This window comes from Bos indicus x Bos taurus, chromosome 4 (genome assembly GCF_003369695.1).
Source record: "Bos indicus x Bos taurus breed Angus x Brahman F1 hybrid chromosome 4, Bos_hybrid_MaternalHap_v2.0, whole genome shotgun sequence".
Classification (NCBI taxonomy): domain Eukaryota; kingdom Metazoa; phylum Chordata; class Mammalia; order Artiodactyla; family Bovidae; genus Bos; species Bos indicus x Bos taurus.
In genome coordinates this window covers 69,665,492-69,690,092 of record NC_040079.1, presented here as the reverse complement: position 1 = coordinate 69,690,092, position 24,601 = coordinate 69,665,492, and the positions used below count along the sequence as shown (strand labels likewise).

At 39.9% G+C, this 24,601-nt stretch overlaps 1 protein-coding gene across 1 annotated transcript in view; it reads left to right on the top strand.

Annotated features, from left to right (window-relative positions):
- Positions 1–24,601, top strand: part of STARD3NL (STARD3 N-terminal like) — a 64,300-nt gene that overhangs the window by 26,781 nt on the left and 12,918 nt on the right. The window contains exons 2-6 of the mRNA XM_027539617.1: positions 10,423–10,705; positions 18,673–18,750; positions 21,349–21,426; positions 23,340–23,393; positions 23,498–23,615. Of these exons, the coding sequence (XP_027395418.1) occupies positions 10,481–10,705; positions 18,673–18,750; positions 21,349–21,426; positions 23,340–23,393; positions 23,498–23,615 (553 nt within the window). The 5' untranslated portion in view covers positions 10,423–10,480. The remainder of the gene's footprint in view (positions 1–10,422; positions 10,706–18,672; positions 18,751–21,348; positions 21,427–23,339; positions 23,394–23,497; positions 23,616–24,601) is intronic.

The window sequence follows — 24,601 nt, the reverse complement described above, 5'->3', positions numbered from 1 at the left end:
AGTACTCAGAATTGTGCCTGACTCAGTCTCAGGGAAGGATTTTATTATGTTAATATAAGGCATCCACTCTTACATAATATAATGATAGTTAATAGGTGAGATAGGTTTATACTTGTGTTCTTTTGTTCTTGTGTGTTGTTGGTCAGATTATGTTGGGATTGTGCTAACTTTGTTTAATGATGGGACAGTTTTTCTTTAATTTTAATGTTTGTTTATCTTTTATTTCAAATTTTGAAACTTTTATCATACATACTCTGACTCTAGGTGATTCTGTGTCAACTTTTTTTTCACTGTTCTTTTTTATGATGATTCATTCTATCCAAGCCATCTATGTCTTCTTGATGCATCATATATATTTCTTTTGTATTGACTTATTTATGATTTTTAAATGTGATGCATATAAAGTATCACTTATACTTTGAAAAATAGCCTCTCCTATTTATATTATGACCTGTGTATTCCTTTCTTAATCTCCTCTCCCCAAACTAGATTTTGATTTGGGAGGTGGGTGGTTATGTATGTTATTTAAATTTGTGGAAATATTCATTCATGTACGAAAGTAGGGGGTTTAATATAATGAATTACATTGTAGCCATCACTCAGATTGGAACAATTATCATTCTTCATTTGAATTTATTTATTAATTGTACCATTGTTTTTCATTTTTAAATTTTTTCCCCATGGGATACTTAGAGCTTTTATAACTTTATTATTTATTTATTTATTTATTTTTTCAGGGAGGACAGGATGTAGTCTAGGTAGTTTACCATATTTCTCACATTTGCTCTGAAATGAATAAAGTTGTTTTCATTAATTTTCTTTAGTTATCTTGTGTCTTACACTCACATTTCCTTTAAACGTTGATTGAAATTTTTATGGAGACCTTCTCAATCTATCCTACATTAGAGGTAAATACTCACTATTTAAATTTTTTTCCTCTGATTTATTTTTCTTGGTGTTGATGTAATCTTATATATTTTACCAAATTTTCTTGTTTATTTTCTGTCTCTTAATATGAACTTCCAAAGAATAGATATTTGGGTCTCTCTTTTTTTTTTAAAAAAAACAGATCAGTCTCTAGAAGGAGAACAATACTTGGTGTCTGAAATTGCTCAGTAAATCTCTGTCTCATTGCATGTATGAGTGAATGGAATGACAAATACTTCCTTCTTATTTTTTTTTTTATTTTTATTTTTTTGCATTTTATTTTATTTATTTTTTTTTCTAATTTTATTTTATTTTTAAACTTTACATAATTGTATTAGTTTTGCCAAATATCAAATGGGGAGGGAGGAGGGAGGAGGGTTCAGGATGGGGAACACATGTATACCTGTGGCAGATTCATTTTGATATTTGGCAAAACTTTATTATTTAAATGCCTAATTCTTTAATCTTATACTATATTGAAAAAATAATTAGAGCACTTTCAGTTCAGTTCAGTTCAGTCACTCAGTCATGTCCGACTTTGCGACCCCATGAATCGCAGCACACCAGGCCTCCCTGTCCATCACCAACTCCCGGAGTTCACTCAGACTCATGTCCATCGAGTCAGTGATGCCATCCAGCCATCTCATCCTCTGTTGTCCCCTTCTCCTCCTGTCCCCAATACCTCCCAGCATCAGGGTCTTTTCCAAGGAGTCAGTTCTTTGCATGAGGTGGCCAAAGTATTGGAGTTTCAGCTTCAGCATTAGTCCTTCCAATGAACACCCAGGACTGATCTCCTTTAGGATGGACTGGTTGGATTTCCTTGCAGTACAAGGGACTCTCAAGAGTCTTCTCCAACACCACAATTCAAAAGCATCAATTCTTCAGTGCTCAGCTTTCTTCACAATCCAACTCTCACATCCATACCTGACCACTGGAAAAACCATAGCCTTGACTAGTCGGACCTTTGTTGGCAAAGTAATGTCTCTGCTTTTGAATGTGCTCTCTAGGTTGGTCATAACTTTCCTTCCAAGGAGTAAGCGTCTTTTAATTTCATGAGCACTTTAAAGAAGTGAATTTGATAATAAGCCTAACTTTGACAGCATTCCACAGTATTTTCTAAATAGTCTGTTTTAATTTTTAACTATTTTTATCTCAGTAGTTATTTTAGAAAACTTATTTATTTATTATTTATTCTGTATTTTGCATCTAATTGTAAGGCTTGCCAAATTATATATTTTTAATAGTCTAGCTTTATGATCAATATTTAGAACATGGCATATTATATCCTTAAAATAGCATATATGTATGTAGGGTTGTAGGGTTGAAAAAATACAGTGTTTAATAAACTTACAGTGTTAAAACTTACAGTGTTTGAATAATCTATATCCATTTGTGTCTTTAACATACTAAATAGATAAAAAAAGTAAACTAAAACTTCCCATTTTGATTATAATGTATCACTAAGTAAGCTTTCGCATTTTCTTAGTTTTTAAAGATGCATTTTGTATTTCTGTTCTTTCTCATAAGAAGTACATGGATACTGATTGGTAAATCTTAAACCTGATTTCAATTATATTGTGTGTGTGAGCATGTGTGCTAAGTTGCTTCAGTCATGTCTGGCTCTTTGGAACTCTAAGGACCGTAGCCCATCAGGCTCCTCTGTCCATGGAATTCTCCAGGCAAGAATACTTGAGTAGGTTGCCATGCTCTCCTCCAGGGCATCTTCCTGACCCTAGGATCAAACCCATGTCTCCTGCATTGGCAGGCAGATACTTTACCACTGGCGCCATCTGGGAAGCCCTTCAAATATATTAAGACTACTATCAGATTGTAGCTATAATTGCTTAGGTTGCTGCTGCTGCTAAGTCGCTTCAGTCATGTCCAACTCTGTGCGATCCCATAGACAGCAGCCCACCAGGCTCCCCCATCCCTGGGATTCTCCAGGCAAGAACACTGGAGCGGGTTGCCATTTCCTTCTCCAATGCATGAAAGTGAAAAGTGAAAGTGAAGTTGCCCAGTAGTGTCTCACTCTTAGAGACCTCATGGACTGCAGCCTACCAGGCTCCTCCATCCATGGGATTTTCCAGGCAGTAGTACTGGAGTGGGTTGCCATTGCCTTCTCCTAGGTGCTTAGGTTAAGAGTATGTAACTTCAGAGTATCTTCAGAACTTTATGCATCTTGAGCTTTTTAAGTTTTTGTGTACTTATTAAAAATCTCTAACTGAACTATATACCCTCCTTGGCTTTTTATTGAGTATGAATTTGTGATCACACCTAAATGCAAGTCAGATTGAGAGTAAGCAAATATGGTATCACCATCACATAGTCAAGTTCAGTTATTACAGCTTTGGGTTGAGCTTGGTAACTGTCATTCATTTAATAAGTCTACTTATTAAATGATTATTAATAAAAATGACTATTACATGTAAGCTTATGAAGAGATATTGGCAAAATACTGGAGTGATGATACAACCTTTCTATAATTCTCTTTTGCAATATTCCCACTTGTATACTATATATAGGATATGCTGGTTTTTATGGTGGCTAACCATCACTAATATGGTCTCTGGGTGATATCTCTAGGAGCCACTTAAGAGCAGTTTTGCATGATAATACCACTGAGGGTCATCAGGAGACATCTTGACATTTACCTCCCCAAAAAAGCTTTTCAGTGGTATCACATTCGTGACTTTGTTAGCTTTGAGTCCAGCCGTCTTTCTTGTTGACTGCGAAACTTGATTTTGTCAGCCTCTGTGTCCGGAGCCCTATGAGAAGGGGCACTTCCTCACACAGGTAAACTCACACCTCAGAATCTACAGTTAACAACATAACTGCCATGTAGGCTGTTTAATCTCAGGCTAACTGGTGTGCTGTTGCCCTGTCACACCTTAATAAGGAGCACAGCATTATGACAGGTTGTAGGAGGTATGTTGGGAATTATTAAACTGTTCAGTAACAAAAGACACTGATGATGCCCTGATGCCATCATAGTAATCGTAGGAATCATCTAGTCAGTGTGTTGAAGACTTAAAATCCAACAGACAAGGTGCCCCTATTTGAAGGGTGCCAGGCTGGGCACAGCTGCCATTTGTTCATGACCCTGTTTCTCCTGTTTTGCGGACTGACCACCCCCCTTTCTGGTGGGCATGTTCCCACCTTTGAACATATGTCCAGTCACCTTGTTCTTGTTTGTTGGCCCGTGAGCCATTTTATGTCTTTAAGGACAGAGCACATCTACTCTGATTCACTATGTGTTGATTTTATGGTTTAAATTTCAGAGGACAGTATTATCTTAATTTCCCGTTATAGTCCTGGTGATATAGGCAAATCTATAAAACGCCCAGTAGAGTTTCATACATGCACATAGATTTTTTTCTTCTTCTTCTAAGTATTTCACTCATTTTCAGTTGGAAAATTAATAGGGATCTGCTGGAAAAATTTGACTCCTTGATTCTGGAAAGATTTTAAAATTTGTATCAAACAGTTGGTGAGTGATTTTATTTAGATGCTTAAATTTTTTTTTACTTATTAACTTAAAATAACTTTATTTTCCAGACTTCTCTATACAGTAATTTCCTATTGCTACAGCTGCTAATTCGAAAGTGATGTGAAGGTGTTTTAAATTTCAATCCAATTGTCTAGATTTTAGTACTGCATTTCTAGACATTGTATTTAACTTGGAGTATGTAAGGCATAAAGTAAGCCAGGGCTGTTTTGAAATGTGAGCATAATGGTAGTGGATATTTGCCAAAGACAGGTTTGTTTGATCTTGATTTTGTTAAACTTCCTGTAGTTCTTCATCGTGATAATCCTCTAGCCCAGAAGCTGGAATGTAACACAAATTCATTAGCTTCCTAACCTGGGCTGCTGCCAGACTTTCTACTAAAGCCACTGTCATCAGAGTTCTACCAGGTCTTTCTTTACCTTCCAAGGTAGAATGGACATACTAGAGTATTAGAATCAGGAAGCGCAGGACAATGAATCATGTGTTGTTGTTGTTGTTGCTTAGAATGTCTTTACTGCAAAGCATCTTCAGGATATTCTAAAAATATAAGCAGCTCATCTAAACAGACACTAAATAGAAGTTTTTATTTTTTGAAAGTTTGAATAGTTAGTTGAATTCTGACATGTAGAATCCCCAGGTCTTCTTAGGCATGTAGAACTTTCCTCATCTCACAGTGATACCTTTAGAATAGGAACGTTGTCTATTATGTTTTTCTGATACTCTGGATTAGCTTCCTTTCCACAGCACTGTCTTCTCTGTGCATGCTTACTCTGAAAGCATCTGTGTTTTTTTAGCTATCATGCCTTTTGCTCATACTGGCACATTATGCTTGTAAATGTCAGGTTACTCCCATGTTATTCCCATTCTCCACTGCTACCTGTTTCATTTTGGAAACTTTCGGCTCTAAACAGGACTTTTAAAAAACCATCATCTACCGGGTCTCATAACACGTGGTGGGCCTTGCAAGAGGAGAGCCAACTCTGGGTGCTTCCTGCCCCCTGAGAAACCCAGTCCTGGGACAGAGTGGGCACCCCTGAGGCAGCTCTGGTCTTTAGGGACAAGCCCAGTCACTGTATCCCAAGGGCCGTTTGAACACCTTATGTCCCTCCTGTTTCCTTCCAGGAATCTGACAGAGAGGAAGGAAGTGGAGGTCTTAATCCTCAAATATGTCTTGAAATATCTTTCGGATGGGTGAACCCTCATAATCCACGTAGGCCTCAGCTGCTACTTTTTTGTTTTCTCCATCTGTAAGCAAACCTTTCTAGGCAAGAATAATTTCAATAACAAGCATGAGGAAAGCTGTGAAATAGCACCTTGAGACACAACCTTCAGTTGTAGGACTCTCTGCCTGTCAAGCAAGGGAGGGGGAGTAGATCAGCGTGGTGGACTCGGATGCCCCCAGGCAAGGTCGAGGCTGAGGCCAAGTGGAGAGTGTGGGCTCCATCTGAAGAGCTCAGCAGTTTCTTGGCTTTGTTCTCATGGTAAGGGAATGCAGGCCTGGCCATTCTGTGTCTTTTAACTTTTCCAGAGAAGCTAGACATCTGGAATTTTACTTGAAAGATCATTATTTAAAATGTTAGCAATTAGTTCAAAATCTTTAGAAATCCTGTACAAGACCAAGCAAAACATGTCTATAAGCCAAATCTGCTCCCCAGGCCTCTGGATAAGTTGATGACTAAGGTCTTGCTGAGTTAAGTGTTTTTAGTGTCTGTTATCCTCACATTCTCTCTCAGAGTAGAACATACATTGTCTTGCTGTGGCCGGAAGTAATACAGAGAAGAAGGCTGGGACCCTGGGTTGAGAGACTTGATTTGACTGCCACCACTAGGTGCCCAGAGGCCCTTTCCTTTTCTCCCAGGAGACTGTGGGACTTGTGCAAAATGCTTGCTGTGGTGGCTACTGCCCCAGAGCAGCTGCTGTTTACCATCTGGGTAATATATCAATTCTGTGTCGAAGCAGATGGAGCTGAAGTTTTGGCCAACCAGTTTTACAGCCATCCTGGGGACATTTGAAAGATACAGCTGCTCGAAGATGTAAGCTCTTCTTTCTAGAAGCAAAAGGATCTCAGATTTTTGTTTTTCTCCAAGTGTGAAGGGTATTATCGTTTAGGAAGCTACCAGTATAGATGGGACAGCGTTTTTCTCCAGCTCTAGTAATGTGGGATTAAGGGAATAGAATAAGGCAGAGAGCCGTGTATTGGGCTAAAAGTACTGCTGAAGTGGCCCTAAGGTAAGCCAGCATGAGACAAGACCACCTGTGCTTGAGCTATGCTATGTCACAAGGGCCACCTATGGAAAAATAAAGAGGAGAAGAAATTATAAGTTTTTCCTCATTGAAGAATCAGAGCATACATTGGAAAAATTAATATTCATCAATTAGCCTACTTTTTGCTGTTATAACACAGTAACTCTGAATTTCAGCTATCTCCCCTTTGAGAAGGTGATGGAAGCAACAGTCCCCCTTTTTAGAAAATTACAAATAATAAAGGAAGTATTTTAGGCTTTGTGAACCATATAATCTCGGTTGTGGCTATTCCCTTCCCCTTTCTTCATGGAAAGTATCCATAGCAATCGATACCAACCACAGGAATGGGTGTGGTGGTATTCTAATAAAACTTCTGCATTCAGAAACAAATAGCCTGCCACATTTGACCTACAGGCTGCAGTTTGTTGACTCCTAGTTTAGAACATTGACATTTGTGATAGATTGGAATATTTGTCAACAAATACTCACTTACCTTCTTCTCCTGTTTGGATGGAGTGTATACATCTCAGCTCCATGCCCTTTGGGCTTTAACCAATAGAATATGAGCAAACATGATGTGTACAGAGATTCCACTGTGCTTACATGGTTGAGCTTGTCTCCTGTGCTCTTGCCATTTGCCATGAAGAGAACATTCCCCAGGTCATCTTGGACCAAGGAGAAAGACAGACAGGACAGTCTAAGACAGACTTAGACCCAACACACAGTTTGAAGCCAAACTCTTCTATGCATCACCTGAAGCAGAGTTGCCAGCTGGGCTCAGACTAGACCAGGTGAACTGAACTAGACCCATGAACCTGGGAATAAATGTAGATTGTTTTAAGCCTCAGAATTTGGGAGTGGTTTGTGAACACAGCTTGACTGTCAAAATAGCCAACACAGAGGAGGAGCCTTACCTATCCAGATAAAACAATTAAGATATGAATCTCTTTTTCAAAAACCAAAACAACAAAAGAGGATTCTCATCTCCTCACACAAATTCCAGAGAAAAATAAAGTGATGTTTTTCTTTATTTTATAACCCTCCACTCAGCTCTTCCTCTCCTGCCCCCTTTCCCGTGCTCCTTCCATCGTTGGAATAAACCCTGCTTTGTAGATTCAGGCCCCCATGTGTACAGCTGATCAGTACTTAACACTTCTTTAGAGAGGCAACCCACTCCAGTATTCTTGCCTGGAAAATCCCATGGACGAAGGAGCCTGGTAGGTTGTAGACCATGGGGTCACTAGGAGTTGGACGCGACTGAGCGACTTCACTTTCACTTTTCACTTTCATGCATTGGAGAAGGAAATGGCAACCCACTCCAGTGTTCTTGCCTGGAGAATCCCAGAGATGGGGGAGCCTGGTGGGCTGCCGTCTATGGGGTCGCACAGAGTCGGACACGACTGAAGTGACTTAGCAGCAGCGGCAGCAGCTTTCCTCAAGCCAACTCCAGAGAGGACTCAGTACAAGAACTGGGTGTTTAATACTTTCTGCATTGTATCTGGGAAAATATCCAAGTTCTTCCTCAAAAATGAGAAGTAGAGGTTTCCAAGAGCCCACTCTGCATTATTGTGTGGGCTAGATGCTAGGCAGGATTTATCCAGTCAATATATGTTTTGATTCTGCTGCACATGTGCTGAGGTGGTCCCTAAGGACACAAGGGTGTGCAAATCAAATTGAAGGGCTTCAAGGAACACTCCAGCTAGTAGGAGAGATGGACAAGTGGTAATTAAGGCAGTGTGGTAAGCATTATTGTAAGTGGCATATCCACAAGCTTAAGGGAGGAGATGTACTTGGCCTTGCCTGGGGATAGGAATGTGGGGAGTATTTCAGGGAAGTCTTCCTGAAGGAATTGACACTTGAACTGAATCTTTCTGAAGGACATGGTTAAGGTGAAGTCCTGCAGTTGTAGAGCGGAAAAAAGGCTTTAGAAGTATCTTCCACTTTACTCATTAAAAGGAAGCTTTCGCTCCCTTTTAAAATTTCAATCTGTCCCAGACAGAGGTCCATCTGATAAGAGTCAAGCTTCTCAGAGCATTCTGTGCCATGGGTAACTTTACTATTAAAGCCATTGCAAATAGCACCTAAGCATTCTAGCTAATTAGCAATTATATAAACACATGTATGAAACATAAGGTAATGATTCTCATTTCCCAAGTCAGGTGTGTACAGCGTTGAATGATGTCAGTTTTTAGTTGGAAATAGCCTCAGGTTTCTCGGCCATTGGTGTTTGCTGTCCTTTTTCATTGATGAGGGGAAAGGAAAATGAGTAAGACTAAGAAAATGATCTAATTACCTTGCAAATGGTTTTCTTCCTAAAAACAGTCCTCTATTTGAATTGTGACTTCTTTAGATTTTCTGTACAGTTTAGTGGATTTGAGCCAATGATATGACAATAAATTATTAAAAAAACAAGTAGAGCCCTATTAGCCCTACTAAGACCAAGACCACGCTTGTGCCCTCTAGTAACTTTTTCCTTCCTTTTGCTTGGGAGTAATCACTGACCCAGACTCTAATGACACAGATCAACTTTTGCCTTGAAGGTCTACAGTTAAGTTCCTTTAGATTACCAGAAGTAGGGTTACAGGATCAAGAAATACAAATATTTTTAAGTATCATAGTTCATATAACCAAATTGCTTTCAAAAATGTTTTGTCATTAAATCACTACACTTTATGAAAATGTGGGAAGCACTTCTGTTCCTGAGTGTGGGGAAGGAGAGAAATGAAAAGCCAAGGGTAAAGATAGACTTGAGGGAAGTTCCAGCAATGTTTTGAAGTGGTATTTTGCCCACCTGAAAAATGTTCTTTCTCTGGACTTTGCCAGTCACCCCATTGTGGCAGAAAGGAGAGCACGGAAGCCTTGCGCTGGTTAAGCTCTGGACGTAAATGACACGCATTACACTGGCCAACAAAAGGCACCAGGTTCAGCAGAACCAGGGGCGTATAATCCTCCCTTCAGGGAGAGCTAATGTAGGAAAGGAAACCAGAATAGTTAGCAAAGAAAAATGCCATCCATCATAATACTCTCTGTTTGCTGACTTTGCCCCATCCTTGGGGAGATCAGATCATTCAGATTCCCAATCTTTTATTTATTTTAGAAGCATGTGCTGGCCTTGAGGGGAGGGATCCAGTGTCTCCATTTGGGACAGTGATTGTTGCAGTTATCAGTGAGGTGTTTGCATATGGTAAACTTCTTAGGGTGGACATAGTTCTTTTCTAAGGAGAGGTGCAGAAACGGACTTATTAACAGGTAATGGAAATGCAAAGATACCGTGGTGGAAAGCAGTTCCTCTATAGGAAGTAGCTGATTTACGTGTTTTAGTTACATGCTCTCAGTGAAGCTGTTCGGTAAACGTTTCCTGGTCCACAGGGAATGACACTGACAGAATTGTAGTTTTCTGCCTGGCGCAGCAAGGGAGCTGCCTTGGCTTGTTCACCCAGAGGCATGCTCCAGGTTCCAGGCACACATTTTTGTTGTGATTAACAACCTGTCTTTACCATTTACTGTATTGTATTCTTTATTGACAGTTTTTTTCCATAACAGTTTTTTTTGGAGTAGTATTGATGGATAACATCAAGAATTGCTTCTCATTTCACTTTCTCACTCTATCTTCATCAGGACAGAAATGTCTTCAGTTCAGACACCCTGATGCTCAGACAGATGGACTGTTGCACGGGGATGGGGGTCACATTGCAGTATCAGGTGGGCTCTGATTTAATGTGGTGTCTCTCTTCTGTTCCCCAAAGATCTCTTCCCTCGAGGGATGGTGAAGTTGGAGAGAGGCTCCTTTAACCCTCCTGCAGGATGAACCCCCTGCCAGAAGACATGGAGAATACTCTCACGGGGAGTCAGAGCTCACACGCTTCTGTGCGCGACGTCCACTCCATCAACCCCACGCAGCTCATGGCCAGGATCGAGTCCTATGAAGGAAGGGAGAAGAAGGGCATATCTGATGTCAGGAGGACTTTCTGTTTGTTTGTCACCTTTGACCTCTTATTTGTAACATTACTGTGGATAATAGAGTTAAATGTAAGTGAGTTTTGTTCTTGTTTTCTGTGACATTATATGAATTGTTTCCAGAGACAAAGTTGTTTATTATTTTTCTCATCATTTCTGTCTCACTTTCCTGAATTCCACCTTTCTTTCAAATGAGGCATTCTTGATCTTCTCCAGTTGATTTGAACTTTCCTTGTTTTTTACTGTTATTGTTTAAAACAAACCTGGTTAGTTTAAAATGTATTTTGTTGTTATGAAGTTGAATTCATGGGGTTTTATTTTATAACAGGAGTTAGCAAACTGCAGTCTGAGAACCGAATTCAGGTGGCCTGGTTTTATAAATAAAGTTTTATTACAACATAGCCCTGCCCATCTGTTTACATATTTTCTGTGGCTGACTTTTGTACTGAGTGGTTGAGTTGACTAGTTTTGACAAAGTCCATTTGGCCACAAAGGGAAAATTCTTTATCCCCTGGCCTTTTAAAGAAAAAAACAAGTGCTGGTCCTTGCTTCAAAAAATGAAGCATGCTTCTGGAATATGTTTTAATGTTACATCTACTTTGTAGTTCCTACATTGAAGATTTTTGCATGCACTTATTTTTTATCTTTTTTCGGAGACTATTTACTCATACTTTATCCAAAAGAAATCTTAGAGACATGTGGAGGTTTGTCTGATTTGTCAGCTTTCTGTGGTTATATTGCCAAATAATTGTCTAGACCAGTACTGTCCTCGTTCAGGCGCTCAGTCGTGTCTGACTCTTTGTGACCCCGTGAACTGCAGCACACCAGGCTCCCTGTCTTTCACTATCTCCTGGAGTTTGCTTAGACTCATGTGCACTGTCAGTGATGCCATCCAACCATCTCATCCTCTGTCGCTGCCCCCTTCTCCTCTTGCCCTCAATCTAACCAGCATCAGGGTCTTTTCAATTGTCCTGGCGAAATACAATGCAAGCCTTATATGTAATTTTAAGTTCTCTAGTTGCTACGTTTCATAAAAGTAAAAATAAACAGGTGATAGTCACTTTAGTAATATATTTTATTTACCCAATATATCTATTTTCTTGAAAACCATGCCTTTGACCATTTATATTTCTTATAAGCACATGGGTGAACTCTTTCAGAATGCTTTCCTCTCAGACAAAAGTTGTCCGTTTCCTTTACTTTCAACAATTCATTTATTTCAAAGAAATATTTGCTAAAGCCTGGGTAGCAATAGTTATTAACTATTGTTTATTATTAAGAGATTACTCTTTGCAGGCATGGTGCTAGGTGCTTTATAAGAAATTTATTAAAATATAGAAAATATGAAAGGATGCTGAGATTCCTGTTGGAAAATTATTTTTAATTTTGCCTCATAAATAGAGTGAGTGTCTTAATCTAAACTGATTAGCATTCTGATTCATACCAAAAATTTCTGTTTTAGATTTTAGACTCTTAATAGTTAGCATCATTGGAGTAATTTAATTTCATCATAAATTCTAATAGAGGAATAAAGCTCTTTTTGAAAGCAGATAATATACTTATATTAGAAAATAAAAAGCTTTTTTTTTTTTAAAGAAGAGAAGATTGGTTCTAGAATCAAGGTCATATCCAATATGAATCTACTGTTAGGTTTCTGTTCACAGATTTTCCTTCTTTTAATCTAACTCTGTGGGTGTGCCCTATTATTATTTAAAGCCAGAGAAGCCAGTGATATGACAACAGTGATTTCAAGTGTCTCTTTACTATGTGTTGCATCAAAGAATATATTTCAATTGATATAATTAAAAGAATAATATATTTTCAAAACAATCAGCTGTGGAATGAGAGATGAAAAAGAAATACATCTTTTAATAGGAAAGCTTAACAGTTTTAAGGAAGCACACTTAACATTATCATAGTGATAGCACAAAATCAAGGCGTTTGTTGGTTTGCCACTGATATGACCACACAGAGTGCGTTTTAAGTAAGAGAAGCTGTGGTTTGGGGCTGTGGTGGGTCATGGGGTTACACTTCTCACTTCCTTCCTTCCATCTTGCTTTGAGGAAATTAGAATGGAAGTGAGGTAAGTGGGATGCGCCCTGTTTCATTCATCATGAGAGACCTGTTTCCATCTGCATGCAGCTTGTTATAAATGAAAAATCACCAGGCCTAGCAATTGAGAAATGTGTTTTTAATCCTCACTTTTCCTCTGACTGTCAGTTTCCTGATTTGTAAAAAGATCACAAAAGAGTATATGATCTCTAAAATAGTATTTCTTGACTTGCTTAGCGAGGCCATTTTTTTTCTCTAAAGGCACATTTAATTTTCTAGTTCTGTTTGTTTAAAATTGTCAGTCCTGACCTGGGTTTTTCATTACACACTGTACCATCCCTTTTCTTTTGTTGTCTGTTTCTATAAACCTCTAATCACTCAGGTCCATTGTTATTTTTACATGCTTATACATTTACTGAGTGCCAAGACACAAGATTCTGATTGAGGTGTTGCAGGCTTCACAGAAAGCTACAGATTTAAAGTTTAGCTGAGGAGATATAACAGATATCTTATATTGCCTCCTGGTGTTAATCTTTAAAAGAGGAAAGAAACAGCATAAAGGGAACTTAGGCCTTCAAAGGAACATGGGGGCCCAGATATTCTAAGCAATCATAGCAATAACCAAATACTTTGCCTTCACATACAATTTCCAAGTTGGCCACTTTCCTCCTGGCTCCAGGGAGCTGACTGGAGCCAACCCAGCCTAGAGCACACAGCCTGGGCGAGCTGGAGCGGCCTAAGAGCACCGTGGTTAATTTTCCTGCTCAGAGACCTTGGGGTGGCTGATTTCTTTGGGTGCAGTTGAAGGGATGGTTCTGGTTCTGTGTCAGACCTTTTGGCACATACCTGAGTAGACTGATTTCTCAAATTAGATCTAGAATTCACCATTGGCTTGGTTTGCCTGAAGATTCTATTTCTCTTTTCCCCTAGACTCTTAGACTGACAGGGACAGGGATCAAAATGGCAGCAGAAGAGAAATCATTTTTCTTTCTCAGATTTTGATACCTGGGTTAAAATTATAGATCAAGAAAGGCCATTATCAATGCTTATTGCCTGTCTTACTGTAGTTTCCAACTGATGTATTTGAAAGAGCCAGGATGCTTCTGCTTTGCCTTGGAGCCATCATGACCAGCTCTGTGGCCTCAGGCAAGCCATTTAAATTCTCTGAACCTTGGTTTCTCAGTCAGGTAACTGAGCTGATACCTGTCTTGCCTTCCTTGTGACTTCTTGTGAGGATCAAATAATAAGATATATACCACAGCCCCTTGGCAGTTATGAAGCTCTATCTAACTATAGATTATGTAATTTATTGTTAGCTAAAGTAAATTTTAGGGCTTCCTGGGTTGTACAGTGGTAAAGAATCTGCCTGCCAGTGCAGGAGATGCAAGAGACATGGGTTTGATCCTCAGGTCAGGAAGAGCCTCTGCAGTAGTAAATGACAATCCACTCCAGTACTCTTGCCTGGAAAATTCCATGAACAGAGGAGGCTGTCAGGCCATAGGGTCCATAGGGTTGCAGAGTCAGGACACGACTGAGCCCACACACAGTAAAGGTAAGTTGTACCCAGAAACAGAAATAAACAAATTGCTTATTATTCTCTCATTACTGTTACACTTATGTTTCAGGTGTTTATTATCCTACTGATTCTGATTTTATTATTTCACTGTCACTATGTTCTGTGGTTAAACTGTGATCACCAATGATAACAGAAATTCACTGGGAGAGTTCAGTGGATTGGAATTATCTGAGGAGTGAGTAGAGGAGATGAACTGAATTGTGTATGGAAGGAATTGTGTGTGGGTAGAAGGAACTGGGGATAGAAGAATGATGTAGGATCAGATGGTGGGACCAGTGGGGAGACAGTTTGGTTAAGGAGGTGAACAGAAGCACTGAGGCAAGAGTGTGCTTGTGTGTGTGTGTGTGTGTGTGTGTATGTTTTGCAGGGGGAACAGGGGCAGACAGAGAAAATACTAGCCTGGCTAGAAATAAGGTTCCCATAGGAAACAAAATTGCCTAGTTAAGTTGGTTCCAGACTATTGAAAATCTTAAAACAGCTACAGAGAAGTGTTGGACTTAACTGCAGTTGTGAGCTGAGATAGATTCTAGAGCAGACTGGAAAACACTGTTTTGAGATCTTCCGGAAGTTAATGACTCATACTCCACATCACATCATGACCTACCTGCTGTTTCTGCTTGGATGCTTAACGTGATGTGCTCCCCAGTGACACACACATCCCTGCTTTCCTTTGCTTTGTTCTGTATCAAGAAATGATACCCAGATGCTCAGGCCAAAGGTTAAGACTCATCCTTGATTGATTTGCTTGGTTTATTTTGTCTTTCTCATGCCTCCTATCCTTAAAAGTAAGGCCTGTCAAATCCGCCTATAAAACACACTCATAACATGACCTCTTTCCATTTCTACCAATACCACCCTTGACCAAGCCACTCATCCAAACTACTGCACCCTGTCTGGGCCTGACCGGTTTACCTGCTTCCATGCTTGTGTGTGTGTGTGTGTGTGTGTGTTAGTGGCTCAGTCATGTCCAACTCTTTGTGACCCCATGGACTGTAGCTCACCAAGCTCCTCTGTCCATAGGATTCTCCAGTCAAGAATACTGGAGTGGATAGCTAGTCCCTTATCCAGGGGATCTTCCCAACCCAGGGATCGAACCTGGGTCTCCTGCTTTGCAAGCAAATTCTTTACCATTTGAGCCACCAGGGAAGTCCTGGATTCCACTCTTGCCCTCCCCAAATCCATTCTCTTGATAGAAGCCAGAGTAACTTTTAAAAGTAGAATAAGTAGAAATATAAATCAGATAACATTTTCTGTTTAAAACTTTTCACTGACCTATCAGAGCACTTAAAATCCAAAGCCCTCAAGAAGCCAACCCCAATTTCCTTTCCCACCCTTTGTTCCTGGCCTACCCAGGTCAGCCAGACTTCTATTCACAGAATGGAACAAGCTCTCTTCTGTCTTAGACCCATTCTTCTATATGAATTGGTTCATTTCCTTCATCTTGATGTAGATTTTGTCTTACTATGCTAGTATCAGTCATTTCAACTGATTTAATTCATTTAAGTCAGTCACCAAGGGAAGATTTCCATGACCACCCACCACAAAGGAGTCAACGGTTATTCTGCCACACTGTCCTGCTTCTGTCCTTTGTAGCACTGATTTTCTTTTTTGCCTTTTTTCTGATTTTCTTATGTGTTGTCTGTCTGCACTTGCTAGCATATTAGTTCCACAAAGACATAGATATTCATTTGTTGGCTGAAGTATTTCCTGTGTGTAGAATAGTCCTTGGCACTCACTAGGTGCTCAGCAAATACTTAATGAATGGATCAAGTTCATAGCAGTGGTTTGCAGATTAGTTTAAATTCCAGGCAGATTGATAGTAAGAACGTTAACTCAGAAGTTTTGGAGGAACTCCTTGGAAGGTTGTGGAAGTAGAAAAGAAACAGCTAACTTGAGAGACATACTAAAGGAAGAAATATGATGATTTGTTGATAAGCTGATTTTATCACCGCACTATCCAAAGATGACTCTTAGGATTTCTAAGGACAGAATCTAAAATAACAGTACCAGTTCTGACAGAACCATGATTGGGAAGGGGTGGGGGGGTGGTCTATGTGAAATTAAAGATGAATCTGTTTGGGACATCTTGTACTAGAGGCCAAGATTTTGAAGTAATTTTGAGTATAAGTTGGGGTTAGAGGTACAGATTTTACTCTATTTAAGTTCTTCTTTTTTGCGCATGCTCAGTTGTGTCTGACTCTTTGTGACCCCATGGACTGTAGCCCACCAGGCTCGGTCCATAGAATATTCCAGGCAAGAATACTGGAGTGGGTTGCCATTTCCTACTCCAAGGGATCTTCCCGACCCACGTCTCTTGTGTCTCCTGCATTGGCAGTTGGATTCTTTACCACTGAGCCACTGGGGAAGCCCTTTCTCTATTGAAAGGCAACATGAAATGACAGTTTATTTTAAAGTTTATGGATACTGAGGAGAACCTCTTTCTACTGGCTTGTTATTGCAGAACTGTATCAGCAGCTTTAATTCCTGTTCTCACAGTCAGACAGGTTGGTTTCTGTGTGGTAGAGAATGCCTCTTTGCCATAGTCTACTTGGAATAATCATTTTTTAGAGTATTTTGGATATTAAGTTTCCCTGGTCTGGAGAGACAGAGCAGTGAAACTAGATGGTTGGTTGGCTTTCAATTATTTCTCCTTGCTCCCAGGTTTTTAATTCTATTCATTGGTAAAGGCTTATAGTCAGGTCTGTAGTTCTTCTGCACAAATTACACAGAAATCTAAGCCTCCTTAAGGATTTAAGGTACAAAATAGTGTTCGTTGTACCTTCCATTTTTATAACAGGTACAGTTGACCTTGGACAGTGCAGGGGAGGGGATATATTTTATAATCTATAGCCAGCCCTCCATATCCAGGATTCCCCCACACCCGTGGATTCAATCAACTGTGGACTATGTAGGGCTATAATATTTAAAGTTGAAAAATAGCCACCTGTAAGTGGACCCATACAGTTCAAATCCCTGTTGCTCAAGGGTCAACTGTACTTGAAAAGGTATCTAAGCCAAGAGGATTCTTTGCTTGTGTCAACTTTTAGTCTAATACGACCGATTAGTAAATCGTAGTAAATCCCTGGTAGCTCAGCTGGTAAAGAAATCACCTGCAGTGCAGGAGACCCCTGTTCAATTCCTGGGTTGAGAAGATCTGCTGGAGAAGGGATAGGCTACCCACTCCAGTATTCTTGGGCTTCACTGTTGGCTCAGATGGTAAAGAATCTACCTGCAATGCAGGAGACCTGGGTTCGATCCTTGGGTTGGGAAGATTCCTTGGAGGAGAGCTTGGCAACCCACTCCAGTATTCTTGCCTGGAGAATCCCTATGGACAGAGGAGCCTGGTGGGCTACAGTCTATGGGGTTGCAGAGTCGGACACAACTGAGCAACTTTCACACACACACACACACACACACACACTAGTAAATCGTACAAAGGTATTCCTTACTGACTTTTTCCCCTTTTTTCTTTTACCCAGATCTCTGGTTAATTGTCCTCTAATTTGTCCTCAGACAACTGCACTGGTTTGTCAAGACCAACAGTGTCTGTACTACAGATTGGAAACTTGAATTTGCTATTGTACATCATGTTCCCTATTATCAGCTAATTCATGGGTCCTCACAGTTATAGAGGGTCTGCTTAGGCCCTTTCCTAGCTATCAGACATATGTTCCTTTGTGGTTTTTTTTTTTTTTTTAAAGAATACTACTTTAAAAAAAGTAGTATTCTTTGTAGTTTGATATGCAGAATTTTAAACTTGATTATTTAAAATTCATCTTGATAGAATTGGGAGAGGACAGAAAATTTATCATAATATGTTTACTTTACATCATCTGCTATAACTGTCATATGATTGTAGGTCTAGCTTAGCCTTCATTCTGTTATCTATTCAAGAGTGCAGAATTTTAAGATGCTAGGAGCAAATAGGAGCAACCAGGGATATTTTTTACATTTCTGTTCTGTGTCATGATAACTGTTGTCATGGATGTTTGCTAAGTGATTAAGGGACAGCTTGGCCTTCCAAGACTTAAAATAGTGAAGAGTGATCAGAAAGTGAGGGGAACCCTGGATAAATGTTAATTGTCTTCCATAAAAATACGTTTGTATGATTGAAGACATTCCCTTATAAGAGAAAAAAATCATGTTTAACATTTTATTGTGCCAAAATATAAGCTATAACAAAGCATTGTTCACCATTATCTATTTGTTGAATTCAGAATTGAAGTGGGAAATGCCCTTCACCATTTTTCTGTTTGAAATATGAGGGTTCTTACATGTTTTAAAATTTCTGGTTGTTGTTCTCTGTCTTCTGAAGAAGATAGAAAAGTGTTTGTAAAACCTTACTTGTATGTTCTCCTGTTTTATATTCGCACATAACACTCTCATTTTCATCTCTTCCTGTCCGTCCCAGGTGAATGGAGGTATTGAGAACACGTTAGAGAAAGAGGTGGTGCAGTATGACTACTACTCTTCTTATTTTGATATATTTGTAAGTATTCTGTTGTATATTCTCTGTTGTATATTTCGGACATGATGAAACTAACCAAAAGGCAAATTTCCTCTCAGTAGACCTTTCTATGCAATTCTTTTTTCCTCTTTTAAACATTATCTTTCCTTTACCTTTATGCCTGGACCATTCAGTGCTCTCTCTGGTCATTTCAAGGAAAGAAAAGATTAATGAAAAATAAGGGAGCACAGAAGAAGAAGCTTTTCAGATTTTCCTTTATTCTTTCAAAAGTAGCTGAGATAGAAGCCATCAGCAGGTGCTAAAAAGGAAAATTTACCTGTTTATATAATAGCACAGTGAAAATTCCATTCCTTTTCTGTCTTGTGGTAGATTTCTGAGAGTATTTTTTAATAATAATTCTGTTTCATTTTTCCATAATAGGAGTTTTTGAGAAAACTGATATATTGACAATCTTGGGCAACATTAGTCAGTTGTAAAATTGTATAGATGCAGTTATCTGTAGATGAGGTGTTCATTTTATTCAAAGGAATATTTGCAGTATCTTTCTAGGATACACTGTGACTTTGAATGGGTTTAATAGATCTCCATGGTATCTTTTTATAGGTGATAGTGTGAATAAGTCAGGTCTCAGCATTGTGTTACACAGTATAGGCAACTAAGATTCATTAAAAATTCCCCCAAATTCACTTTAACTACTTTATTCACTATCCTGAGAAGCTGTGTGCACAATGATTAAGACCCTTACAGTCAGCAAAACCTGGGTTTTATTCACAGTCACTAATTGTATATCTTTGTATATATTAAGTCTAAACTTTAGTTTGCTCCTATGTGAAATGAAATCATCACAGTTCTGAAACATAAATAAAATAATACCCAGAAAACACTTAGCCCAGTGAAAGGTGTCTCAGAAGCTCAGAGATTTACCTCCAATCATTGTTATCATCATCATTAGTTTTGGTTGAGAATATTAATGGTTATATTTTCTAGTGGCTTTTGAACTGCTCTAAAAAGTCTAGCTTTGTTTTGTTTTTCTGAGTTACCCTGCTGAAGTGTGTAGCAGGAAAGAGATGGGATTCTCAGTAAATAGAGATCCAGGTTCCTTGTCATCACCCCCTTGCAATCTGAGTAGATTCCCTTTTCATCTGTACAGTATGTTAGTGTTCCAGTAAGATTATTTTGAAAAAGTGTTTGGCTGCCACAGAGTATTTGGAAAACCACTGATATAATTTAATCTGATTTTCCAGAGGAAGACATTGAGTCTCATGGGTCAGTGTCTTGACCTACCCCACATCACTGAACTTGTGGCAGAGCATGTTAGATCCTAAATCTCTTGATAATTTTTTTCTGTAAAGCTATTGACATTTAATAACAAAATTGACTTCTCTCTTTCCTTTTATTTCCTCTGATGAATTTGTCTTAAGTAGTCTGAGCCAGGAATTCTTAGGAAACCAAGTTAATCCTCTGGCCAGATCTCCAAGGGTTGTCTGAACTCTACTTAGAGAGTTAATGATATTGGACAATTAGGTGGGACCTATTAGCTCAGCTTGGAAAGACTGTCACGCCTGGCCTTGGAAATGGACACAGCCTCCAGGAAACCCTGGGATCTGGGAGACTGAGATAAAGGAATAAAGATTTATGCTTTTGCCAAGTCCAGAATGCAGAGATAGGAGTAGGATAAATAAACTAAATGATGAGCATATTACTGGTAAACCCATTTTTAATGAAAGCTGCAAATTAAAACAAATATAGCTGCAAACTTCATTTACATGAAAGGGTCTTGAGTGAGGTCACACAGTCATTGATAGCAATGAAGTTGTCAGCTTCCAGCCCTTCAGCAGTTTTGATTAGTAAGGAACAGTTGGCAGACCCCTACCCTGAGGCATTACTCAAGAGCCACCTACCTGACTTCTTACTACTCAGAATAAGCATATTTTTCAAGTAAAATAGGTACAATTTTATTCTATGTTTATTCCTTAGTAAATGAGAATTACTAAGACAATTGGAATAGTGGCTAGGAGCCTGGTCTTTGAAATCAGGCTACCTGGGTTCAATCCTGGCTTCCTCCTAAGACTGTGTGGCCTTGGACAGTTTCTGTATCCATCATAATAGTTGCTGACTCATGGAATTGCTGGGGTTGGGGATTATGTGGGACAGTGATACACATAAAGCGTTTCACAAAAGTCCCTAACCATGATGAACAATCAGAGGGCAGCTCCTGGGATTGCAGAACTCTAGCAACACCCCAGTAACTCAGAGCTTTCCAGAGGACTTCACTAACAATCCAGTATCAAAAGTGAGTGGAAGGGTGCTTGGAGTCGACTTTCAAAACATTATCTCCAACCTTAAAATGATATCAGAATCTATTGGACTCAAATAGAAAGATAAAAGAAACCCCTCACTATACTTTTGTTGATAATGGGAAGTTAATTCGAGTCCCTGCTACGCGATATTCCACAAATTCTAGAGCAGAGATCCCAAACTGGTCTATAGACCAGTACCCGTTTGTGACAGTTTTCAACTAAATCAGAATAATGAAAACACTTTGGTGGGTTCTTCATAAAACTTAATGTATACCTTTGTCTATATTCCTGAAAGCTTGTCTTTTTTTTTTTAATATAGCTTTTGGCAGTTTTTCGATTTAAAGTGTTAATACTTGCATATGCAGTGTGCAGACTGCGCCATTGGTGGGCCATAGCGGTGAGTATGCCTGGTGAGTGGTCCCCCCTCCAGCGCTGGTGGCCAAGGCCTGCTCACAAGAGGGCTGAGCTGGGGGCACGTGTGGCTTCCATCTGAGTTGAATCCCCCTGGCTTCTCCTGAATCCCTGTCCTTCACACCTCAGTAGGTTTCGTTCTCCAGGGCTTCTCTCCAGAGGTGATGAGTAACTATCTTTATTGCTATAGAAACTGAGACAAGTGAGGATTTCAGGGGCCTAGCAGTGATTGTGGTCCAAGCACCAGCCCACCCTCTACCTCATTTTGCAAATGAGAAATGAGTTCAGTCCCTCTGTCTCAAAGCAGTTTGGACCATTTCCTCTTGGGTTGAAACTTCTTGGTGATTTTTCACCATTTAGTCTTTGCTGATTTTGATCCTTGCCTTCCTCCCTGTGTTACCCGCCTCCCTCCAGTCTTAAAGGTAAAAGTTCCCTTTTATTGCTGCCTTCAGATTTCTTGAAGGCAGTGGCATCTTTTACTCACCTCCATTTCCTGGCATCCAGCCCAGAGCTTTGGCACAAGCTCTTCTCAATAAATATTCATTGGTTGAAAGAAGAATTATAAGCAATTCTGCCTGAATTATTTTCGCCATTTCCATGGACCTCTGAACAGTCACCTTGTTGAGAGCTCTAAACAAAGCAGGTATATGGGGGAAGCTCCTCAGACTGGAAGACTTGGGCAGGACTAAACTGCGTGGGACCTTGGTCTGTGTGGACCTGGCACGGGCTTGTCCAGCTGGGCATAGAGTTGTGTGCTGTCCTAAGAGGGCATCCACCATGTGCCTTGTCTGCCTGGACCATCTCTTCTGAGCATCCACAGAACCCTGGGCTGCTGTCAAACCATCCATCGAACCCCAAGCTCACATTGCATGGATGGAGGCCATCAGTTTCAGTCAGACTCAGCTCCCTTTCCTGAATGTATGCTGTTGCTGATCCCAAACAGCTGTGATGGTTGTTGCTTGTCCATTTTCTCCAGCCATCCCAATTTGGGACATTCTGTTCAGTTTCCATGATGTGCACTGGTATCTTTCAGAAAATCTGTCTCAGTGTTTGTTTCAGAAAGTAGTTGACTATGCACTGAGTTTTAAGAAACCTTCTTTAATCTCTAGCTTGAAATTATCAAAGAGTCACTTCCAGCACATCCATTTTATTGTTGTTGATTCTTGTTTCTAAAAATGTTTACAGAGAGGGGACCAGGCAGCTGGAAGGAGTCAGCTGGTTCCTGAAAAGTACTTAGTGTCAGCCCATAAAATTAATTAGTATCATAATGTAAGATGCCTCCTCTTCCAATGCTGGCGTATCTGTGTGTGTATGTATTAATGTGTATATGTGCATGCGTGTGTGTGTGTGTGTATGTTGTGTTTTGCTAACAAAACTGACTCTGCAACTTTGTTAATAGTAACCAAGCATGACACCTGGTATTTCTTGATCTCCATTTTGTCAGTCAAGACTCCTGTTGGCATTCACGTTGGTTAGGTTTCTTATTGCTGCATATATTAGTTAGAGGATGAAGACACAAGGTCCAGGTCCTGTGGGAATAATCTCTGGCCTTCCTGAGCCCTGGGGGAGCCCTGCCTCGCTTTCACTGGTCCCTTCTATGCAGATAGCATCTTTACATGTTGTACCCTCCAGTGGACAAAATTGAGTTTCCCAACATACCAGCCTGTGGGTGAAGGGAAACCTCAAGCTGCCATGTAGGGCATCCGTGCCATGTGGAAGCCCTCTTTGCCCCCATCTGGTTTAGGGGACAGAGGAAAAGTGACATGGGAGGAAGCCAGGCGTGCCAGGGCCTTTTCAAGCATTACCTGTTTCTGGCTCAGATGGTTCTCCTGCATGACAGCAATGCCTTTACAGTGTCACATATCTAATTTGAATGTTGCTGGATTATGTGTCTTTCAGTTGACAACAGCAGTGACCAGTGCCTTTTTATTAGCAAAAGTGATCCTCTCAAAGGTATGGCTTTCCGCTTTTTTGTGCCGTGACTGTACTGATGTCTTGTTCTCTAGAATGAGCTCATAGTAACTGTTTGTCTCTCCTGGTCACATCTGTTCTTCCAGCTTTTCTCACAAGGGGCTTTTGGCTATGTGCTGCCCATCATTTCCTTCATCCTTGCCTGGATCGAGACATGGTTCCTGGACTTCAAAGTGTTACCACAAGAGGCAGAAGAAGAAAACAGTAAGTTTCTCTCCGAGTTTACCTCCTGAGTTTACCTCCCCCCAGGTAGGGGGAGGGGCTGCAGAGTTCTGGCTTTTTTTTTGTTGTTTTTTAATTTTTATTTTACACTGGAGTATAGTTGATTTACAGTGTTTGTTAGTTTCACATGTATAACAAAGTGATTTAGTTGTTCATATACATATATTTATTTCTTTCCAGATTCTTTTCCCATACAGGATATTACAGAGTATTGAATAGAGTTCCCTATGCTCTACAGTAGGTCCTTGTTGATGATTTCTCTTATATATATTAGTGTATATATGTAATTGGGATTACCTCCTAATTCATCCCTTCCTCTCCCACCTTTCCCTTTTGGTAACCATAAATTTGTTTTCTAAGCCTATGAGTCCATTTCTGTTTTGTTAATGAGTTCATTTGTATCGATTTTTAGATTCCATGTATAAGTAATTATCATATTTATCTTGGTCTAACTTGTTTCACTTAGTATGATGATCCCTGGGTCCAGCCATGTTGCAGCAAATGGCATTATTTCATACTTCTTTTAAGGCTGAGTAATATTTCATTGTATATATGTACCATTCTTCTTTATTCATTCATCTGTCAGTGGACATTTAGTTGCTTCTATGTCCTGGCTATTGTAAATAGTGCTGCAGTGAACACTGGGGTGCATGTATCTTTTTGAACTATGGTGTTCTCCAGATATATGCCCAGGAGTGGGATTGCTGGACCACATGGTAGCTTTATTTTTAGTTTTTATACTCCATACTGTTCTCCATCGTGGCTGGGACAATTTACATTCCCACCAAAAGTGTAGGAGGGTTCTGAGATCTGGCTTTGCGTGGAGCTGTGGGTGGAGTCAGGCAGATCTGGGGTCTCCACCCTGCAGGCTGCAGGAGACACTGCGGGAAGAGTTGGATGAAGGGACAGGGACAGGATGTGGCCCCTTGCTCCAGCTGTTAGGGCAGACTTCCCTGGAAGGAAGTGTG